At 40.4% G+C, this 23954-nt stretch overlaps 1 protein-coding gene across 2 annotated transcripts; it reads left to right on the forward strand.

The window, feature by feature from the left end:
- The first annotated feature begins 297 nt into the window (after positions 1-297).
- On the forward strand, positions 298-23639 carry LOC120070645 (proteinaceous RNase P 1, chloroplastic/mitochondrial-like). Of its 2 annotated transcripts, none has more exons than XM_039022475.1 (8): positions 298-563; positions 919-2203; positions 11640-11726; positions 11830-12011; positions 12379-12499; positions 22908-22976; positions 23083-23211; positions 23312-23639. In XM_039022475.1, the coding sequence occupies exons 2-7, from the start codon at positions 1010-1012 to the stop codon at positions 23182-23184; spliced, it is 1755 nt and encodes a 584-aa protein (XP_038878403.1). In that variant the 5' UTR covers positions 298-563; positions 919-1009; the 3' UTR covers positions 23185-23211; positions 23312-23639. The 2 variants fall into 2 exon arrangements, with proteins under 2 accessions (XP_038878403.1, XP_038878402.1); XM_039022474.1 differs by having other exon boundaries at positions 299-563; positions 911-2203.
- Positions 23640-23954: the final 315 nt, after the last annotated feature.

Here is a 23954-nt window from a genome sequence, read left to right on the forward strand (position 1 = left end):
GCTAAAAAAACATAAATTGCTGAAAAAGAAAAAAGAAAAAAGAAAAAAGAAAGCGAAATAAACATCAATGGCTGAAAAAGAAAAAAGGAAAATCACTAAAAATCAAAATGTATCATAAATAGAAGAAATTAGCCGAAAAAGAAAAGAAGAAGAAAGGCATAACAAACAGGAGAGAAAAAAAAATATACAGAGAAAGAAGAAGGATAAAAGTGGTAAAATCACACTGTAACGACATCTGTAAGTCAAAAATCAAAATGAATTAAAAAGTGGGTCAAATTTCGAGATTGCCTCTAAGTGGGGCCATCGTTACCGATTTCCCAATTATCTCTTCCTGTTTCTTCGATTGAGCAACTCCACTTTTCATATCTTCGCGGTTCGCCGCCGCGCGTCAGCCTCGCTTCCGACCACGCCTCAGCCTCGCCGCGCTCTGCCTTGCCGCCGCCGGTTAATTTCAAAGCTCTCTGTTTTTTGCCGCCGCCGACAGCGCCTCATGTGGGGCTTTGCCTTACCGTCTGCACTCGTGACGTTGAAGCCCTACCTACCTATTTTGTGAAGTTGAATATGTGAGTTTAGAAATCGAGTTTGCTGTTTCTTGTAAACAAGATCAAGTTTGATACATTGGTTTGCAGTTTCTTCTTTCATCTTCTTATGGTTGCTATAGTTTTTCGATTATGCTTTATGCTTCACCTGCATTGCAATGGATTTGTTTTTACTATGTGCCTATCTGGCCTGCATTTCATGATGAACTGTAGTGCTGCTATTTTATTAAAAGGTTGCTAGCTTACATTCTGAGTTTTGTTACCAATTGTTTGTATAAGTCAACTGAAAATATGCTAGAAATTCATTTGTATTTGTAATGTTCTATTTAAGGTATTGGCAGACTATGCTTACGATATTTCTATTTTGTTAGATTTTCAGATGAGCGTGGGTTATTCATCTGTTCTCGCCGATTCTAGTTATCAATTGTGATGGAAAGTGCCATAAAAATCTTCTGGACTACCGTATTGGAATGACGACCTTAGGAAGTTCACTTATGCCTTCACTTGTTAAGACTTCTCCCTTCTTTTCATACTTCACTAAAATTCCATGGATATTTCCCTCCCAGAATACTCTTCGAGCTAGCCTCCAAACCTATAGCTGTCAGTCTATTGTATTTTCAAAAAATATATTGAAATATAGTTGCAACAGTTACTTCTCTAGACACACAGTTGGCTATTTATGTACTGTTTCTTTAGCTGCCACTTCTTCTGTTCATGAATCCTCAGCATCTTCTTCCAATAAGGTCTCCAACAGATTAAGGAAGAAAGCCCTCAAGGAATCACCAGAGAGAGTGCTTAGACATAAATTAGATATGTGCTCAAAAAATGGACAAGTTGTTGAAGCACTTAAGCTTTATGATGAGGCACGGAATAACGGCATCCAGCTTCAGCAACATCACTATAATGTATTGCTCTATTTGTGCTCTTCCTCTAGTTTGCTTGAAACAAGTGGGGCTATCGACGTATTAAGCATGGGCCTCAACAGGGGTTTTGAGATTTTTCAGCAAATGATGACCGATAATGTATCTCCAAATGAGGCTACATTTACTAGTGTTGCAAGAATTGCAGCTGTGAGGGACGATCCAGAAATGGCTTTTTCTTTGGTGAAACAGATGAAGGATTATCATATTGCACCAAGATTGAGATCATATGGACCAGCACTGTTTGGTTTCTGTAGGAAGCTAATGGCCAAAGAAGCTTATGAAGTTGATTCCCACATGGTTGCATCTGCAGTGGAAGCTGAAGAACTTGAGCTTTCTGCTCTTCTAAAACTCAGTTCTGATGTGAAGAAGGTCGATAAGGTCTATGAGTTGTTGCATCGGTTAAGAAGAACAGTGAGGCAGATTTCTGAACCTACTGCCAAAGTTATTGAAGATTGGTTTAATTCTGAAAGTGCATCAAAAGTTGGGAAGAAACGTTGGGATGTGGACAAGGTTAGGGAAGGAATTGTTAGACGAGGTGGAGGGTGGCATGGAGAAGGTTGGCTGGGTAGTGGTAAGTGGAGGCTGGTGAGAACTGGAATGGATGATAATGGTGTTTGTCATTCATGTGCTCAGAAACTTGTTTGCATTGATATTGATCCAAAAGAAACGGAAGACTTTGCTGCATCATTGACCAAGTTGGCTTGCCAAAGAGAAGTTAAAGCTGATTTTAATAAATTCCAGGTGCGATAGTTCTCTTGTCATCTCAGGTTCTATGATTTGAAGTTTTAATTGATCATGGAGCGAATATTTAGATTAGGTACTTGTTTGGGTACTTTATACCACACAATTAAGTATATATCTGAAATATTTGAGTGGGTAGGTCGATTATTTAAAATATTTGTAAAAATATTTATAAATCTAACATTTTTCATGGGAAAAAATGAATTACCAATTTCTTGGAGCCATATGGTATCTAACAGTGAACCACAAGGTCTCAATTTCCATTTCTTCTTCATCGGTTTCGTTGTGCACCATCAAGAGTCTCAACTCCTTGCTTTTGCACTTGTGTCCCACACTGAACTTCTCATCACATCTGAGACACAAAACACGTTCTTTCCTTGATTGGAGTTTCACGTGTGTCAACTATTTGTCAGGATACTCTTTTCGAGAATTTTGATAATGACCTGCCAGTGTGGGATGAGATTGGTTTTAAGACCTTGGCTTGGTCCTTGATTAGACTATTAAGCCGAAATGTTAGAACCGGGTTTTTTGGCAGCTTGATTGGACCAATGCTTAATTTTGATGCCACAATCAGATTTTTGTCTTCCACTTTTTGGGTTGCTTTCATAATCTGGTCCAAGCCCACCCGTTCAAGGCAGTAGACACTAGACATTACTTCTGCTCTCACGTTTGCGTCAAGGCCATTTAGAAACATGCTGTCTAAGATTCCTTTTGGCAAAGGTGGTAGAGGTACTGCCAAAGCCTCAAATCTATCCCTGAATTTTGCTAATATCCTCTCTTTTCGGATGACTAGGAGACAGGTGCAAAGTGCTCGCCTCATGCAACAGATGCAATGAGGTTAACATCCTCTATTTCATGTCAAACCATCCCTTGAATGGGTTTCACCCTTCTTCCTAGCGATACCTGCTCAATGCCACCCCAGAAAAGTTGATCGCAGTCATGGTCACTTTTTTGGTCTTTGATTATTGATGAATGTCAAAATATCTTTTGGCTTAAACAACCATGCAGTCAGTTGGTCTCTACAAAAGACCAACATTTCTACCTTCTTAAACTTGCTCCCGTTCGATTATCCCATGTCACATTTCTGATGTTGCCTTTCTCTCCTTTCTCTTTCTTTTTTGTCCAACGAAGCTAGTTGTTCTTCTTGAGTCTTCCTTTTCTGCCCACTGCCTTGGTTCTCTTCCAAGGGAATATGTGATATCGCAAACACTAGGTTCTCTAAAGCCCTTTCGTTCTCTTCAGTCGTTTGCCTCTGATTTTCCATTTATGCAAATATGCATTCAATATGCTTTGCCATTTGTGCTATTCATTAGCCGCTCAAATTGCAATTTTTATTCAGGGAGAGTATAGAAATTTTCCGAATGCTTTTCTTTGGGGCATCGAAGTAATAATGACATTGTTAAGCTCAGACATCGTGTTGAAAGTTTTTCAGCTTAATTTGCATTGCCCGACTTTGAAACTTGAATGGTAGTTGGATTTGCATTTTTAAATGGATGACCATTCATTTGTTGTCCCTTAAAAAATCATTTTTGCTGATCATCATTCCTTCCATATTTGTACCCACACTTGGGGTTGCTGTCTTCAAAATTGTTTGGTTGCTGTTTATTATACTTGTCATCATATGGTTTGGAGAAAGGGCCCACACAATCGTTAAAAGAGCACTTGGTAGTGCCAATGTTTTCTTTTATTAGGTAGGAGGGGTATACAATGGATAGAGGTGTCAAGGGCAGATTTTGGTGGTGTCATATTTGGGAGCAAATCAACTGAAGAAGTTGGTTGTTACAAGGGAATATAATTAAATATCTAGCACTCCTAATTATCAAAGATCTAGAAGAATATTTTCAATCTGATTTTTTATGTCCACGACTAAGGAATCATTTTGTTAGCTTGATGTGTGATGATGTGGTGTAGGAAGTAGGCACAATGTAACGACCCGACTAATCGAGTACTCTGACAAGGGCCGTTACTACTAAATGCACATTTTCAATCAAACATTTTGACCAAGATAGCATAACTTTAGTGAACCAAAGATGACTATTCCAAACTAAATTATTAAATTAATAAATAAATCAAATTGGGGATGCGTAGAGATGCCAACTATTGCTTTGCTGGAGAATGGATTGATTATCTTTAAATTTCAAAAGGCAGAGTCACAAGACTGGGTGCTGGAGAATGGCCCGTGGCACTTGGGTGACAAGCCCATCTTATTACGACAGTGGTTACCAGGTATTGTTCTTGAAGCCTTTGTTTTTGATTCTGTTCCTATCTGGATTAAACTAGAGTGTGTTCCCTTGGAGCTGTGGACGAATAGAGGTTTAGCAGTGTTGGCTAGTGTTGTGGGTAAGCCTGTTTCTTTTGACGTTGCAACTAGAGAGCGACGTCGGTTATCGTATGCGAGAGTTTGTGTTCAGGTGGATGGTGATTCATTATTGCCCCATTCAGTCATTGTTAGAATGCGGGGTCAGGAGTTTATTATTCCAGTAGTGTATGAGTGGAAGCCTCGTAAGTGTGCTTACTGTGACTCTTTTGGGCATACTGGGGCTATGTGTGAGAAACAAGGTGTGGCAAAGGGTCAGGATTTGAGTATTGTGGCGGTTAATGAGAGGTGTTTGGGGGAGAAGGAAGGCCTTGAGAGTGTAAGGAAGGGTCAGGAGTCGAGTTTTGGTGGGAGGGGAGGTAGCCCAATGGTTGGGAATAGGAGGTAGGGTGTGATGACGAGTTTACTATGATTAGCCGTCGTCGGTGTGATAGAGGAGGTGTAGGACATAGGGGTGGCAGTGGGTCACCGGGATCGACGCCCTTGAGGAGTAGAGTAGTTTATGGCTCCCCTGGGATTACGGGGTTTGTTAAGCATACTGATGATCGTAATCAGTTTGATGTACTGAGTGATGAGGGGGAGACTCGTTGGCACTGGCATTAGTGCAGTCTGATCATGACTTGTTGTCTGTTTTGGATGAGATGTTTGGGAGTTCGGGCAAAAGCCCAATGGGAGGTGGTAGGTGTGATTTCTTGCAAGTTTCATGATCTGGTGTTCTTGGAATGTTAGGGGGTTGAATGACTCTGTCAAGTGTAGGGTGGTGGTGGATTTTCTGTCTTCCTCCTCTGTTACTTTCTGCTGTTTGCTTGAGACGAGGGTTCGTCGCGAGAACTTTGGTATGGTGGTAGGTAGGTTTGGTGATGCTTGGAGTTGTGTAAGTAGCTATAGTGTGAGTGGAGTTGGGAGGATCTGGGTGATGTGGCGGAAGAGTGTATGATTTTATTCTGGATGTCAGTGGGGCTCAGTTCATTTCTGGAACATTGGTGGATATTGTATCTAGTGCTAGGGCACATATTGGTGCTATGTATGCCTCTAATCACGTGAGTGATAGGCGAAACTTGTGGACCTAGTTGATTGATGTGTGTGCCTTGTGACAGCTTCCCGGAGTTGTTATGGGTGATTTTAATGCTATTCGTAGTAGTTCGGAGGATCTTGGTGGTTGCCCTAGCTTGAGGGAGATAGAGGAGTTTGATGGGATGTTGTTGGAGGCGGATCTGATTGAGATGGGTGTGATAGGTAATTGGTTTACTTGGACTAGTAAAGTTCAGGAGAATGGTATCCTGCGCCGGTTGGATCGCTGCTTGACTAATAAGGCGTGGAAGGTGGCTTTTCCATATTTGGAAGTTAGGGTTGGGCAGTGGAGGATTTCTAATCATAGCTCTCTTCTGGTTTCTACAGGGGAGACGAGGAGTAGGCCGCCTCCTTCGTTTCGCTATTTTACTCATTGGGCGGAGGCAGATGGTTTTATTGATATTATCAGGTCAGTGTGGAGAAGGTCTGAGGATGTGTCCCCTATGGTTAGTTTTGTGCGAAATTTGAAGGCAGTGAAGCGGGTCTTACGTGCCTCATTTGGTAGGCGTATCTCTGTGTTATCTAATGAGGTGCGGGTTGCTAGGCAGGTTATGGAGGTTATGGAGGTTGCTCAGGCCGAGTTAGAGAGGGATCCTTTCTTAGAGTTGGTGTGTGCAAAGGTGGTTTGGGCCACTGAGGTGTTTTGGTCAGTGACTAGATTGGAGGAGGCGTCGCTTCGGCAGAAGGCTAAGGTGAGGTGGTTGGAGTTAGGTGATATGAACATGACGTTTTTTCATTGCCGTGTTCGCTCCTGTCGCAATTGCAGTGGTTTATTCTCAGTTGTGGATGCTGGGGGGATTCGCCAGACGGTGCATGACAGGGTGTCGGGGGTGGCAGTGGATTTCTTTTGTGGTAGTTTGGGGTCTCAGCATGTGGGGTATAGCGATTTTACTGCCCGGATGGGGGATATTGTGCAGTTCAGCTGGTTCGCGGAGGAGGTGGAGACGCTTGGTTGCCAAGTGAGTCGGGATGAGATTCAGAAGACTTTATTCTCGATGAAGTCTGGGAAAGCTCCTAGGCCTGATGGGTTTTGGATTTTTACAGAGCTGCTTGGAGTGTGATTGGGGATGATTTCTGTGATGCTGTTATGAATTTTTTTGAGTCTTGTTATTTGCCTGGTGGAGTTAACTCTACTCTTATTACTCTTATCCCAAAGAGGCGGGGAGCTGATCGTATGGAAGACGTTCATTCTATTTCTTGTTGCAATGTTGTGTATAAGTGTATCTTGAGGGTCCTAGCCGAGAGATTGCGGTTGTGGTTGCTTTCTTTCATTAGTGGTAACCAGTTTGCGTTTGTTCCTGGTAGGTCGATTTTTGATAACATTTTATTGTGTTAGGAGCTTGGGGGGCTATAAGGTGGGCAGAGGGAAGCCGCGTTGTATGTTGAAGGTTGACCTTTAGAGATGTATGATTCGGTCTATTGGGATTTTCTGTTTGGTGTGTTGCTTACTATAGGTACACCCCTTCAGTTTGTTAGTTGGGTGAGGACTTGTGTTACTTCGCCTACGTTCTCTATGATGATTAATGGTTCCCTTGAGGGGTTTTTCCCTGGGGTTGAGGCAGGGGGATCCATTGTCTCCTTTTTTGTTTGTGATGGTGATGGAGGTCTTGTCTATATTGTTGAATAAGCCTCCTGTGTGGTTTAGGTGCCATGATCCTGTCTCTTATACACATCTAGATGTGTATAAGAGACAGTCCATGATCGGTGTGAACGTTTGGGCCTGACTCATTTGGTTTTTGCAGATGATTTGATGATTTTCTGTGTAGCTGAGAGAGATTCTTTGGAGTTTGTGAGGCAGGTATTGTCAAAGTTTGCAGAGCTGTCTGGGTTCTGTCTCTTATACACATCTAGATGTGTATAAGAGACAGTATATAATTAGTTAAAAACGGTTCGGTTCGGTTCCAAATTCGGTTTTCAAGAGTGAAACCGAACCGAACTGAATTAATTCGGTTTCAAAATTTCTTCAAACCGGATCGAACCGCATTTTTCAGTTTCACTGAGTTTTCGGTTTGGTTCAGTTCAGCTTTTAGAAACGGTTCGGTTTTTGCGGTTTGAATGACCACCCCTAGTTTTGGCAGAGTTTGCAGAGTTGCCTGGGTTAGTTGCGAATGTTGGGAAGAGTTCCATGTTTGTTGTGGATGTGGAGTCTGGTGAGGCGGAGGAGCTTGCTGCTTTTAATGGGAGTCTCTTGGTTCGCTGCCTGTTAGGTATCTGAGGTTACCTTTATTGGCTGATCGGTTGAGGGTTGTGGATTGTGCGCCTTTGATACAAAGGATTACAACTCGTATTAAAAGTTGGGCGGCTCGGTCCCTCTCTTTTGTCAGGAGGTTGCAGCTTGTCAAATCTGTCTTACAGTCCTTTCAAGTGTTTTGGTGTAGTATTTTTGTGTTGCCTGCGTGTGTAACTCATGAGGTTGATCGTCTGTTGCGTAGTTATTTATGGAATGGTAGTGTTGAAAGTCGGGGTGGTGCGCGGGTAGCGTGGGATGAGGTGTGCTTGGGGTGGAGGTGGGGGGGTGGGGGTGTGAAACATATGGCTTCATGGAATCAGGCTGCTATTATGAAGCTGCTCTGCCTTATTTTAATTAAATCGGGCTCATTATGGGTGGAGGCGTATGTTTTGTGTGGGCGGTCTTTGTGGGCTGTTCGATGTGAGGCTGGGAGGTCTTGGTGCTTGAGGGCTATCTTGCGTTGTAGGGATAGATTCAAACATCTGGTTCATTTGATGGTGAGTGATGGAAGGTCATGTTTTGTTTGGTGGGATCCTTGGTTGCCGGGGGTACGATTATGGATTCATATGGGTCTACGGTGGTAGTATGGAGGCGCGGTTGTTGGAGTTTATGGATGGTGAGGGAGGTTGGAGATGGCCTATAGTGTCACGGGAGTTGCTTGAGATCTGGGGTCTTATTCAGGCAGTGGGGCCTAGGGTGAGGGGGGAGGATTATTGGGTTTGGATGCTAGGTGCTAGTGGTCGATTTTCTATCACTAGTGCATGGGAGAGTTTGTGCCCTCGTCGTCCTAAGGTGTCTTGGGCAAGTCTTTTGTGGTCTGGGGTTGGTATTTCCCGTCACTCCTTTTGTGCGTAGTTAGCTGTGAGGGACAGGTTGGGTACGCGTTATTGGTTGAGGAGTTGGGGTGTGTTGTCAGAGGGGGTATCTTCTATGTGGGGGAAATGTGGAGTCACAAGATCATCTATTTTTTTAGTGTGGGTTTGGGAGAGAGGTGTGGTCAGGTATGTTGCATCAGTTGGGTTCGATTCATCGGGTGGCGAGTTGGGTTGTCGAGTTGAGTTGGTTATGCTGAGTGGGGTCAGGTAAGGGAGTGCGTAGTAAGCTGTTCCGTGTCTTATGATGTGTTTCCATCTACTTCATTTGGCATGAGCGTAATCGCCGGCTTCATGTGGGTAGACCGAGGACGGTGTCTACTCTGTTTCAACTTATGATCTTTACGATTCGTGCTCGTGCTGCTACCTGACGGGTTGATCTTTTTGGTCTTATCTAGTGCGTTTACGGATGTTTTTCCTCTTTTCGTACTTGTCGATGTTCTTTGTTTGGCTGTTGGCCCCAGGTGGTGGGGTTATGTTTCCTTTTCTCTGTTTTTCTCCCAGGTGGATGGTGTTGTTTACGTTTGTTTCGGCTTTGTTTCGGTCAAGTCCTGTCTTTGCTTGTGCTTTGTTGCTTTGATGACTTGATCCCGGGCTGTGAGATCCCCCTTGTTGTATAATAATCACCTATTCTAAAAAAAAATAATAATAATAAATCAAATAAACAAAACTTTTAATCGGGGTCCCCTAAAAACATTTACGAAGAAAATTTTCAAAACAATAAAATATTATGTCTGACAATAAATTCAAATTTCCAAATCACTCACAGGTCTATTTCTGTTATTGCCTGAAAAACATAAAGGAAGAAAGGATGAGCGTAATAATACCCAATAAGTGACCCATTACTGGACCCTCTAGGTAACATGTTAACCCTTCTATCTAGGCAATAGTGTATACCTATAACATATCAGTCGTAGTGATCACGAATGGTCACATATCAGTTCTAGTGATCCTGAAGGGTCACATATCAGTCATAAACGTGATCCTAAAAGATCACATATCAGTCAAAAGCGTGTAACCAGAAGGTACACTTATTAGTCGTAGGTGCAGTCTCGAGGGAGTACTCATCGGTCATAGGTGTGTATCTCGAAGGTACACGTATCAATCGTAGATGCGGTCCCGAAGGAGCACACATCAGTTATAGGCGTGTATCCTGTAAGTACACAAACAGTCATAAATGTGCACATAAAGTCATAAGTGTGGACTCGAAGGAACACACAATCAGTCGTAAAGTGTACATTGTCCATATAAAAAGGTTAACAGGTACCATGTATACTTAGCATGCATCAGTTCACATATAAATCTTTTATCATAATCACAGTCGCTTAACTTAGGAAAAATTTATTAGAACGCCCTCAGTCATCATAGCATAACATCATAGTCAAAACAGTTCATATCATTAAATCAAACAGTTTAATCATCATCATGTGGTAGGGATGGCTGGTTCCAAGGCGAACCAATAGTAAGACACCTCAATTAAGTTCGAATTTTATCCAAATCAACTATCTTGTATTAACTTGAACCAAACCTGAAACAAGAGCTAAAATTAATGTAATACCCTTATGGTCAAATTTGGATCACAATTTATCTCAAAGGCATCCAAGAAACTTACCCGACTTGAGGCTTAATCCCAACACCACCTTCAAACTTGCCCTCAGCACAATTCTAAGTCCAACATCGTAATTTGCATGTTTGAACTCAAAACTACAGCATTATATCTCAGTCCAAAAAGATCCCAAATTTTGATACTTACTCACAAACACCTAAACCGTTTCGTAGCACCTGGCAAATAACACGATAACGACCTTCAAGCCTCAAATCTAAAAACCAAACACAACGGTGTCAAAAATCAACGCCAATCCTCCGTGAGTATTTAAGATTCAAACCAGAAATCTAAGAAACTTAACAAGGCCTTACTCAAACCCGACTTTTCAGCGAAAATAGGGTAGGCGCTGATTGTCACCGAGCAACCATGATGGCGGTGCCGGACCAATGCGGCTGCAGGCGACGCTGTGGTGTGGCAGGCGAACGATGAAGCGGCGTAGTGGAAAACGGGCGGTGTGAGACACGGCGGCGCTGCCCAGGTCCTGTGGTCATAGATCTGGATGCGAGGAAGGGATCTCGGTGTGGCTCTAGCATCGACAGATATGAGAGGACGACGGGCTTGGTTGAACATGGCGGGCTTGGTCCCAACCCAATTCCTTTTCCCTTCTAAAAATCCCAATTTCTTTTAAATTCCAAAATCTTAATTCTTTTTCCTTTCCTCTACTTATTTGCATAGATATGTGTATATATATATAGATCCATATATGTATATCCATATATGTCCATATATATATCCACATATATATATATATATATAATTTATTTCCCTCTTAAATTCCAAATCCAAATTAAATTCCTTCCAAAAATTCAAATCTCCCAAATCTTTTCTAAAATTTCCTTCCAACATATTTTAAAACTTCCACCGCTTAATAAAAATCGAATTCTCTTATTATAATAATCCAATTTTAACTGCAAGCCAAATGCATTTCCAATTAATTCAAAATAATTATATAAAAATTGATTTAGTAAATTATTTAAATCTTGAATTCCAATCCATTTATCCAGATAATTCAAAATAAATTAATGAAAATTCAAGGTGTTACACTCAATGTCGATCAATTGACAGTTTCCATTGTGGAAGTTCTTGCTACTTTTCCTTCATCATATCATGGGCAACAAGGTTGTGTTGCATACATGTGAGATTAAAATGAAATTAACTTTCTACACCATGAGGAGTCGAACAGAAATGTCTATTTTAGATTATTCCTGTCTATCCTCTTTATCATGCATATTCATTATACGTCTAGGTAACCATCATTTTATATTTCAGTCTTACATCTTTACTTTAGGCAAGTAACATGTCAATTTATATTTTGACTGGTTTGGAGGTGAATAATTCAGGAGTGGCTTGAAAAGCATGGTCCTTTTGATGCTGTAATTGATGGTGCCAATGTTGGTCTTCTTAGTCAGCATTTCAGCTTTATCCAGGTGATATATCTTCTCAATAAACTCATACACAATGAGTTTCTTAGAGAGAGTACTTTTCTATGTCTGTTGTGATTGGTACTTAAATGCTATCTTCTAATTGCAGCTCAAGAGGGTTGTATATCTAATGCGTCAACTGAGCCCTACAAAGAGAATGCCACTCATAATTTTGCATAGAAGTCGTGTTACTGGAGGTCCTGCACAGAATCCTAATAATAAGAAATTAATAGAGACATGGAAAAATTGCGGTGCGCTCTATACTACTCCTCCTGGGTCCAATGATGACTGGTATTCATCTTTCTTGCAATAATCGAGTTATTTGCTTGAATATTTAAAAACATCTCAAGGTTTCACTAATAGCATGAGCTCAAGATTTTTGTTAGTGTGAATAACATGGAAAAGCTAAGTACCCTTTATGACGGTTATATACCTCATTTTTGTGTACAGTCACATCACATCATTATTTGTTTTATTCACTGTCCGCGATTTAAGGAATTTAATTATCCCATCCTTAGGACTAAATGGTGATTACTAGGAATTCAAACCATCAGTGTATTTTGGATGGTATGTCCCGCGAAGAGGATGAAACAGCAGACCTCCTATTATAATGCAAATGCATAAAGCAACCCATGGCTATTCTTTTTGTCTCCTACAGGTACTGGTTATATGCTGCTGTACGCTCTAAATGTTTGCTACTGACGAATGATGAAATGAGGGACCACTTGTTTCAATTGCTTGGGAATAGCTTTTTCCCCCAGTGGAAGGAAAAGCATCAGGTATGCTCGTCATTCTCTCCCTCCTCTTTCCATAGGCATGACATATTGCTCTCTCACACATGTATGTGCAAGTATGGTATCATATCAACTGTTTTTCAAAAACAATCTTTAGAGAAATGGGGGAAATATGGACTCAGTACGCGGGTCTAATTTGGATCTTCTCTTGAGGTTTGTTGGGCCTTCAATTGTGAATACGTATGCTAGGAGGGGTAATAAGGGAAAAGGCATAAAGACCAATAGTTAGTGGGACGTGGGAAGGTTGGTATGTATGGGTAGTCAAGTAGTAGGGTATTTTGGCAATATATTCGTGTTTCTAGGTTGTCCAACCTAAGCATAGGTCAATTGGTTTAGACATGGACCTTCAACCAAGACGCGAGAGGTTTGAATTCCCCTTCTCGAAATGTTGTTGAACTAAAAAAAATAGTGTTTCGAGGATGAAGAGTTTACTAGCCCATGTTAGGTTCATGTTTCCTTATGCTGTATTCATTGCTTTATTTCAGTATAATCAAGAGTAAGGTTGAATTCTTGCATACTTTTGGATACTTTCCATTCGGTTTATGATGTTTGGTGTGGAAGTAGACAAGAAAAATGGGCATGTTTTTTGAAATTGTTGAGCTTTTCAGATTAGGACTCTTATTTTGGATGTTATATTGAGGTTTTGAATGTACTAGGTGCTAATAGGCAAAAAAAAAAAAAAAAAAAAAGCTCTCCCCTCCTCCACGCCCTCCCTTCTCACCACCCCACTAGAGCTCACCATGCCCTCCCTAACCTTCCCTCCTCCTGACCGCCTCTCTCACCCCTCTCCTTCTAACCTTCTTTCGGCTCCTATCCGTCCACCGGTCTCCTCTCTCACTCTGTTTCTGCCCTGTTTCCAACCATGGCTTCTTTCTCTTGCCGCATCCTTGACCACGCCTTCCATATGGAGCAAGAAGGATCGAACTTCCTTTTAAAAGACAAAAAAAAAGGGCAGTCCATTCTTCTCTCCTTAACCTCAGTTAAATGGCTTCTTGAGAGCTTTCGCGGACTATTATATGGTTCCACCTTTGAGTTTTTCCTTCTAAAGGAAAGAGTTGATCAAAGCTTCATGAGGCTTGTCAAATTTCGTGCAAAGGAGAATTGGTTTGTAGAATGTGTTGTTTGGCCAATCACAGGAGGAAAAAGGAACATCCACATCCCGTTCGGCAACGAAAAAGCAGGATGACAAGACTTTAAGGAGATGATTGATAGCTGCATCCAATACTTCAGAAAATCCCCTGTTTTCCAGGTTAGTTCTTCTTCACCTCCTCCCTCTCCTAAACATAGACCAGTCGGTCGTACCAGCCCCACTCCACCTCCCTGTGGGAACTCTGCCCTCCCACCCTCCCCTACTCCACATGTGAAGAAATAGAGCAACCCTGCTTTCTGGTTAAAGAAGAATGATGATGTCTGGCCTGAAAATTTTTGTAATCTTTGGCTTATTTCAAGATTTATGGCATCAAATGGGTGGAAGGAAATTGCGGTAGAACTAAGCAAGTGTCTAGGCATCAATGTCATCATTAATCCTCTGTTTGCAAACAAAGCTCTCATCAAACTAAGCCAAGGAAACCTCAACGAAAAAGTGCCAATTCAGGGTAAATGGACTAAGTTTGGCCCTTTTCATCTTCATCTGGAAAAATGGAATTCATTTAGTCATGGAAGGCCCTCAGTAATGCAAGGTTATGGGGGTTGGATCACAATAAAAAACCTTCCCTTAGATTATTGGTGTAGGAAAACTTTCGAGGCAATTGGGGCTTATTTTGGTGGTTTAATTGCAATTGCATCAGAAACTCTTAATCTCAGCAACTGTTTAGAAGCGAAAATTCAAGTCAGGAAGAATTTATGTGGATTCATGCCAGCCACCATTGAAATTAAGGATGATATTCATGGAAGTTTTTACTTAAACTTCGGTGATGTTGCTTACTGTCATCAGCCTTCAAAACTACCCCCTAAAGTCTTGTTTAAAGATTTCTCCAACCCAATAGACCTAGTTCGGTTACAAGATGTTCTAAAGGATGAAGATGCCTCCTCCCAATTTGATTTAATTGAATTATCCAATTGGTCTTTCCTATTGTCAAATAAATCCAAACCTAAGTTCTCACGAAGTCCAAGTGCAAAAGCAGAAAAGATGAAAGAAATCCAAAAACCACAAACTTCAAATAACAATCTTGGAGAAATAAGGGAAGTCGAAAAGCCAACTTGTGTTTTTATTGAGGCTGACGAAGCAAATTAGTTAATTTTGGAAGCTGAAAAGTACCCCCCCGCCTTCTGAAAAGGCTTTTTTTAATTAAAAGGAAGTCGAAAAGCCCCCCTTGCAGCTGCAGCCATCCGAAAGGTCCTTTGGCATTCTAAAGGAAACCGAAAAGCCCCCTGAATTAATTGCTGCTCCAGATAAGGCACCTTGTTTAAATTTGAAAACCCCTCGTGTTCCAATGTTAGATATTAATTCATCTGCTGCCATTAAGATGAAAGAGAAAGAAGTTCTAGCCACTACCTCCCCTGTTGAATCTGAAAAGCCACCTGTGCCAAAAAGAAAAAAGAAAGCAAAATTTTGTGTCTCTTGCAATGTGGTGCTCCCTTCAGTTTCTTCCTTAGTTGAGCATGTCTTAGCCAAGCCCGAAACCCAAGCTACCCATCAGCTTTCCTCTTCCCCTGTTCTCTGCCTCAGTACCTCTCCCCTTCTCTCCCTTGCTTTACCAGATCACTCGACCTCCCTACCTTCACTACCCTCAAACATTCGATCCCCTCCTTGTCCTGCCCTCCCCTGTCCTAACAGAGCAACCTTTACCACTGTCTCTGCATCCTCCAAGCATCCTCATCCTCCCCTAAATACTAAACCAGCCCTTAAACCTTGCAAAGCACACTAGAAACGGCTAAACAGAGCCCGCCACCCCTCTTGCCTCTTCAAAACTTTTCCCAAACACTTTATCAGAAGAAAGCACCTGAGGGAACACCCCAAAAGCCTTGAACTCACCCTCAACTCAGTCTCCAACCAGCTCCAAGAAGCTAGAATCCCTTCTTTCCCAAAGCAGCCTTTTAATTCCAGGTCAGATTATCCATCTTCTCTTCCCCCTTCCAACCCGACTGGACCACTACCGAAAGAAATCCCCATTTTCACCCCTAAACCTCAATCAATCATTGAGAGGGATTGCCCTCCTGACTCCCCTTTTAGTATCAGTACAGAGTAAAACGATTGGTTCATCAATTTAGAAGATCATGATGAGCCAATTCCGGAAATATCCCTGCTTGCTGACCTAACTACCCTGTTTAAAATAGGGGAGGACCTTACTGTCGAGACAAAAACCCCCAACCCTGCCCATCCAGCCCCCCCTTCAACCCCTTCTGACCTTCTAGCACATCTACTGAGTGACGACTGCAACCTATTATTAGACTAATCATTGGTTGGCATTGATCACTGTTCTCGAAAAGATGAAGATAGTATCTTGGAACACCAGAGGTCTCAAAGACATTAATAAAAGATTGGCCCTTAAACGATTCTTAAAGAAAATTAACCCTTCAATAGTGCTAATTCAAGAATCCAAGAAGGAAAATTTTGAGGCAAGTTTCATTAAATCTGTATGGAGTTCTAAAGATGTTGATTGGGAATTCGTTGAATCTTTTGGTGCTTCTAGCGGGCTGTTAACAATGTGGGACACAAGTTTGATTTCAGTAATAGAAACCCTCAAAGGTGGTTACTCCCTTTCAATTAAATGCAACACTACTTGTAAAAAGACTTGTTGGGTCACTAATGTATATGGGCCAACCGATTACAAACAAAAGAAAATTTGTGTGGGAAGAACTACTTTCCTTGGTAGCTTATTGTGAAGAGGCATGGTGTATGGGTGGCGATTTTAATATCACAAAATGGGCACACAAAAGATTCCCCTTGGGTAGAAGCACTAGAGGCATGAGAAAGTTTAATAAGTTCATTGAGCAAGCAAAACTCATGGAAATCCGGTTGAGTAATGGAAAGTTTATGTGGTCAAGGGAAGGCATCACTGTTTCAAGATCCTTACTAGACCGCTTCTTCATATCAAAAGGTTGGGATGAGTTATTTGAAAATTCTAGAATAAATAGACAAGCCTGGATTTTTTCAGACCATTACCTAATATTATTAGAAGCCGACTCATTTAGTTGGGGTCCTTCACCGTTCAGGTTTTGTAATAGTTGGCTACTCAACAAAGACTGCACCCAAATTATAGAGAAAGCATGGTTTGACAACAAAGTACACATTTGGGCTAGGTTTGTACTAAATTAGAAGCTGAAAGAAGTGAAAACAGCAGTAAAACAGTGGCATCACAGCAATAAGGAAGAATTAAAACAAAAAAAGGAGAGGCTGCTAGCAGAAATAGAAAATTGGGATACACTTGCTGAGATTTCCCCCCTTTCCAGCATTGATTATGCAGCTTGGTTTTCTTCAAAATCAGAACTAATGGCCTTATATAGGTTGGAAGAAATTAACCTATTGCAGAAGAGTAAATTAAACTGGCTCAAGCAGGGAGATGAGAATACAAGCTTTTTTCACAGATTCTTAGCAGCAAAAAAGAGGAGAAATTTTATAAACGAGTTAGTTGATGAGCAAGGGGTCCCAACAAAGTCGAGTGCAGAATTTGAAAGCCTAGTACTCAACTTTTACAGCAGTCTTTATCTAAAATCTCCAGGGCAGAGGCATCTCCCTTTAAATCTAGACTGGCCTTGTGTGAACTCGAATCAGAATCTTCTCCTGCAAAATAATTTTTCAGCCACAAAAATTCTCTCTGCCATAAAAACCCTTGGCAAAAGCAAAGTCCCAGGCCCCGATGGCTTCACCACAAAATTTTTGTTGAAATTTTGGTCTATTCTAAAGACAAGCTTCCAAGATACCTTTAATGACTTCTACAAGAATGGCAAGATCAATGCGTGTATGAAAGAGAACTTCATTTGCTTAATTCAAAAGAAGAAAATAGCAATCAAGGTAAGTGATTATAGATCCATTAGCTTAACCTCATTAATCTACAAAGTCATTGCTAAGGTGTTAGTTGAGAGATTGAAAAGGGTAATGTCTAGCATCATTGCTCCCTCCCAATGTGCTTTCATAGAAAGAATGCAAATTTTGGATCCCATACCTATAGCCAATGAAGTGGTGGAAGAGTGTAGAGCAAAAAAGAAAAAGGGTTAGATCCTTAAATTTGATATGAAGAAAGCCTTCGACCGAGTGGATTGGGATTTTCTAGAAAAAGTGCTTCAGGCCAAGAACTTCAATCAGAAATGGATAGAATGGATCTTGGGATGTGTCAAAAATCCACTTTACTCGGTCTTCATTAACGGGAGACCAAAGGGAAGAGTGCCCGCTTCAAGAGGGCTAAGACAAGGTGATCATCTCTCCCCTTTTCTTTATCTTCTAGTCAGCGAAGTTTTGAGTGCATTAATTTCCAGACTCAACCAATTCGGCATCATTGAAGGTTTTTTAGTAGGCAAAGAGCAAGTTCAAGTCTCCATACTCCAATTTGCGGATGATACCTTATTGTTTTGCAGATATGACAGTACTATGCTGTCAAAACTTAAGCATACAGTGGAGCTTTTTGAATGGTGTTCAGGGCAGAAGGTAAATTGGGATAAATCAGCCCTCTATGGCATTAATGTGGATGATAGTGAGCTCTATACTACAACAACTTCTTTGAATGTTTCGGCTGACCACCTCCCTTTCTATTATCTAGGGTTGCCTCTAGGGGGCTACCCGAAAAGAGCCTCCTTTTGGCAGTCAGTCCTAGACAAAGTACAAGGTAAACTTGACAAATGGAGAAGATTCAATTTATCTAGGGGTGGAAGAGCCACTCTTTGCACCTCAGTCCTTTCAAACCTTCCAACCCATTACTTGGCCACCTTCCTTATGCCCGAAGGGGTAGCAACTAAAATGGAAAGATTAGTACGAAGCTTCTTTTGGGAAGGCAATAAAGGCAGCAAGCAAAATCACTTAGTTAAATAGGAATTGGTTTAAAAACCTATAGCAGATGGTGGTCTAGGTCTTGGGGGGCTCAAAGCTATGAACATTGCACTCCCTGCTAAATGGGGTTGGAGATTCTTCAATGAGGAAAACTCTCTTTGGGGCAAAGTTGTTAGAAGTATTCGTGGTAAGGATGCTTTTGATTGGCACACGGCAGGGAAAGGTGGTAGAAGTTTGAAAAGTCCATGGATTAGCATCTCAAAGATATGGCTTAAGGTAGAATCTTTGGCCACTTTCAAACTTGTAATGGCAGTCGAATTGCCTTTTGGTTAGACACTTGGGAAGGACCCTCCCCCTTCAGTATCCTTTTTTCTAGCTTATTCAGAATTACCATGCTACCCAATGGCTCAGTTGCTGATCATTGGGATAATAGCATAGCTTCATGGTCCATTACTTTCCGAAGATCGCTCAAAGATGAAGAAGTGTTGGCCTTCCAAGACTTGTTGAGGAAAATTGTAAGTAGAAGTCCTCTCTCTTTTGATAAAAGAGTGTGGTCCATCTCAACCACTGGCCAATACATCGTTAAATCCCTCAAAGGCCACCTAATACCATTCTCCCCCTTGGAAAAGCCCATCTTCTTGGTTATTTGGAAAACAAAAAGTCCAAGAAGAGTCAACATCCTTATTTGGATTATGCTTTTCGGTTAGCTGAATGTAGCTGAAGTCCTCCAGAGAAAGCAACCAGCATCCTCCCTTTCTCCCACAGTTTGCCCATTCTGCCTACAACATAGTGAGGACTCCCTTCACCTGTTCTTTACATGCCCTTATTCAAATTGGTGTTGGAAAAAGCTGCTGTGTTTTTTCAATCTTTCATGGATCTTGTGCAATGATTTCAAAAGTAACGTGTTTCAGCTCCTTGCCGGCCCCATTTTTCACAAATCCATCCGTTTGTTATGGTGTAATGTTGTAAAAGCCTTATGGGCAGACCTTTGGTTTGAAAGAAATCAAAGGATTTTCTATAACAAAGCCACTAGATGCCAAGACTGCTTTGAAGCCGCCATCGTCAAGCCTCCTCCTGGTGCCTCCTTTCCGTGCCTATAGCCTTTCAGATTTCAACCTCAATTGGGGGGCCTTTACCTCAACCCCTACCATTGGACAGCACTAAACATTTTCAGATTTCCAGATTTCAGCACCACTTATTGAATTTTTTATATATTTCCACAAGTTTTAGGCCACTGTTTTGGCTTTATCTTTAGTTTTTCACTTTTGATGTTTCTTTAGGCTTTGTCCTCATTTTGTAATCTTGTTATTATATCTCCCATCATGGGTTAGAATTGGAGATGATGAGGGTGCTAAGGGAGTGTCAACCTAGTTGAGACGTCTGGATGCATCTCCTAACCCTTTTACAAGCACTTGTATTTTCGCTTTGCTCTTTGTATAACTCTCTTGTACTTAGAGCATTCGTTCCTCTCTATTTATTAATATAACGAATTGTTTCCTTTTCAAAAAAAAATTTTGGATGTTATATTCTCATAAACAAGATTTTTCCCATTGGTATACAGTGAAAAGGTAACATTAGAGGAGTTATATTAACGGGGGAGTGGTTAGAAAAAGAATTTGAAAGTGACCGCCAAGAGAAGAGGATACAAAATTAGCCAAGCCAAGTGTAAAAAAAAAAGAAAAATCTTTTCAACTCCTTCCCTTACCATCAATCACCCTCTGATTTCTTTGAAGTCAAACCCTCCATAGATCCTTGATTGAATCAGTCCAAATAAAATTTGTTTTTCTGCTCAAATTTTAACCACAAAAGGAGCTGTTCTAGATTTCCCAGGACCGCCCCATACAAGAACTTAACTGCACCCAAATGCTCCAAATGAGACAAACCAACATTTCTGACCTTACTCGGGGCACTTAGAAAATACATTTGCTTGATTTTCTTCTACCTTCCCACCAGTTTTGTTTGAGAATGAGATTGACAATTTTAGTTGAATTTTGTTGGAATTTCTATGTGTACAAATATTAGTAGTTAAATATTTTTCCTTTATTATCTTTATTACCTTCCATAATTATAAGAGGTCATTCTCCTATATAAGAATACACACATATCATTCTCTCAAGTTCAACAAATTTTATGAACTAAATTGATTCCGTGATGACAAGATCCAAGTTAAAAGTTTAACTTTCTTTGGGTCCCTCCCTTTGCAGTCTTAGATATTTAGCAGGTTGTGAGCTTGCAAAGTAGAATAGTAAGTTAAAAGAATAAATAATTCGCATGATGAGCAGAACGATCCACCTTCTGCTATCTGTTCCGTTGCTTGTGCACTTCATTAATTTCCCTTGCATGGATATGATGGAGGCAAAAGATTCTCTCACGTATGGATATGAAAGTGGCTCAAAAGACTCACGTATGGATATGATGGAGGCATGCATTAAAATGATGAAAAATCTCTTTTGTTTCTTGTCGGCCATTATTCCTCTACCATCTTCGTCCTCAAAACAGATCATGGTGGCATTGACCCATTTTTTGAAGCCGTTCTCCACGTCGGTTTTTTGGTTGAAAGCCATGGTGAGCTTCCCTTGCTGGCGCATAAGTTTGCAAGCACGGAAGCCCCATCCAATTGCAAGATCACTTCCCTCTCACCCACCGAGGAGAGGTCTGAAAATGGGCCCCATCAATCGTCGTACAACCACCCTCATCCATCTACTGGTTCATTAAATGATGCATCTGCTGCTCCTAATGCATTGTCCGCTGGATTAAGGTGTGAAAATGAAGCTCTTTTAGTTCTCCCCGATGCACCAAAAAGTCATTTAGCAGCCCAAAAATCTGATCTTGCGTGCAAAGATGGAGAAGCCACCCTTTCATCCAACGCGCCTTCCAAGGAGTTCTGAAAACGCTGCCCTGATTGACGCACAGAAAACTGACCTTTTGACAGCTCTCCATGACCAATCACAACTTACCCCATCACCCCATCACCTGTCCCATCAATTCTTCTTGCCTCTCTATTACAACCTTTATCCTAATTCCTTTGATGAACCCTCTCTACTTATGAAACATAGACACAGATACGGTTATATGATATGGATACGGTCGGATACAGCAATTTATCAATTTATAAAAAATTAAGATACGGATATGTTTAAAGATACGTTATTTTTTATATTTCTTTTTAATATATATATTTCTAAAAAATAAGAATACTAATACATTGAAGATATATTTTTTTTTCTTAAAAAAATCTAGGATATAGATCAATTTAGCATACAAGTTAAAAACAATAGCACAAAATAAAATATAAACATTGAAATATAATACAAAAAAAGCAACATCTAAGATGTTGAAGTACAGTAGTTAATAAAATGCAATAGAAAAGTGACTCATATTACAAAGAAGAAGAAGATTAGAGAGAAGTATGAAGATAAACGAAAAACTTCTTCATTAAATTGTTGAGATATCCAAATGCTTTATATTTTGGTGGATTTTGTGGGAACTCAAATGTGAACATGAATATTAGATGATTCTAGGGTTTGGTATTTTATTTATTTATTTACTTTTAGTAATAAGTTACCTAGTTTTAGATTGGGAAATATTAGATGAGTTGTTTGTCTTTTTTTTTTCTTTAAAAAAAGGTATGCGTATAAATGAATATGTCAAAATGCGTGTCTAATACGTATCTGGATGTATCGGTATCCAAAACGTGTCTGATATGGATTCTTTGTCTCAAATGAAGTATCTGTGCTTCATAGCTCCCTACCAAACCTCTCCTCCCCCGACCATCTCTCTTACTCCTTCCCAACAATCTTCCTCTACACCTTTGGCTACCAACCCACGGGCCATATCAACCTATCTTCTCAATCCTTCCTCTTACCGCCATCACTGATCTCAAAGCCAATAGTAACCAACCCCACCCTTCCACATCTTTCTTCCCCTCCACCTGTGGGAAAAACCATCAACTTGAACCCTTCCCCTGCCATCGACAGCAGCATTGGTCCGTCCTTGGATACCAACACAAATCCATCAATTAACAACAACATCTTGGAGCCTTCATCTTTTACCAAAAGGACTATCATTCGCCCTAGCACCAAACACTTTACGGCCGTTGTTGAGCTGACACTGATGCTTAGATCCAGACCTATGCCCTTGTCTCCTCAGACTCGCCATGATCATTTAGGAGAAGATTGGTATGACACTGATGCTTCTCTGTATCTATCTATCTACTTGGCTCCCCTCATTACAAAGGTTTCATTGCATTTTAAACGTAGAGGCCCCAAGATGTCCTTTAAGATTTCGATATCTGTTGAGAAGTTTTACTTAGAAATTCATAAAAGTATTATGTCTTGTGATATTTCACGATTTTTCTCATTAACCATTGATGTTTAAATATGAATCTATATATTTGTAAACTTAAGTGATCAAACATCCTTGATTATATCAAACCGGTGTCATTGTAACACTCCATCCAATGAATGGCAGGTTCGATTGTCAGTATCAACAGATGGATTGAAACTGCACATGCCTCCCCCCTATTCAATTATCATTCAGGTGAGATGATTAACATGCGAAATCACTAATTATTGGAGTGAAAGCACAAATATGAACATTCAAAGATGATTGTTTAGAATTTTTACGAGTGTTGAATCTATTTCAGGAGTCTGAAAATGGAAGTTGGCACATTCCAACAACTACAGGTGATGATCTAGAGACCCCAAGACAATGGTTGTGTGCCACTAGAGCCACTGATACTTCTTAAGCAGAGTGGTTTTGAATAATCAACAATGTAAGGTCTTCATTCACTCCTTTTCCCCCCTTGATGAATCTCATGTTAATATCTATTGATTCGTGTGAAAACTGAAATTTCACCTTTTAAATTATTACAGGCATACAAATAACTTATATTCATGGCTGTACAATTTTTTTCATGAAGCCAAGAAAACCAAGCATCTAAGAGCCCAATTAAACTCAGAATCATTGGAAGGCAAATTCTTGTTAATCGGCAACTGTAAAGTTTTCTGACTGTATCATATAAATCTCTTCTTCTAAATCATCATTCAGGAAAGTTGTTTTTACATCCATTTGGTGAATTAGAAGTCCATGGATGGCAGCTGGTGCAATCAAGTCTAATAGTAGCTATCTTTGTTAGAGGGATATACGTGTCAAAATAGTCAATATCTTGTTTTTGTGTATATCCTACTACTAATTTTGTAACGACCTGACCCCCTAGGATTTAAGTTAGGCCGTTACTAAATATATGCATACATGCAACTTAAAACGACACTCTTTTATGGTGAAATAAATGCTAAATAAATAAGGTAAGTGCAAAAGGCCTTCATTAAATTTAAATATTAAAAACAACAATAGGGTACCCATAAATCATAAATGAAAATAAATAAGTGTGAAAACGATTCTTAATAGTAAGTTTCAAATATCAAAACTAAAAGTTAAGAAAAACATGAAAAGAAATTTAAATCTCATAAGCGGAAGCATAAAACTAGTCCCAGTGGCTCGATCACGAATTTCGCT

This window comes from Benincasa hispida, chromosome 2 (assembly GCF_009727055.1).
Source record: "Benincasa hispida cultivar B227 chromosome 2, ASM972705v1, whole genome shotgun sequence".
NCBI classification, from domain to species: Eukaryota; Viridiplantae; Streptophyta; class Magnoliopsida; order Cucurbitales; family Cucurbitaceae; genus Benincasa; species Benincasa hispida.

Bases quoted from the DNA above. Each gene is read 5' to 3' on its own strand.
- LOC120070645 (XM_039022475.1), top strand. From the start codon at position 1,010: ATGACGACCTTAGGAAGTTCACTTATGCCTTCACTTGTTAAGACTTCT. The intron at 11,727-11,829 runs GTGATATATCTT...TTCTAATTGCAG, and splicing joins AGCATTTCAGCTTTATCCAG to CTCAAGAGGGTTGTATATCT. The intron at 12,012-12,378 runs GTATTCATCTTT...TGTCTCCTACAG, and splicing joins CCTGGGTCCAATGATGACTG to GTACTGGTTATATGCTGCTG.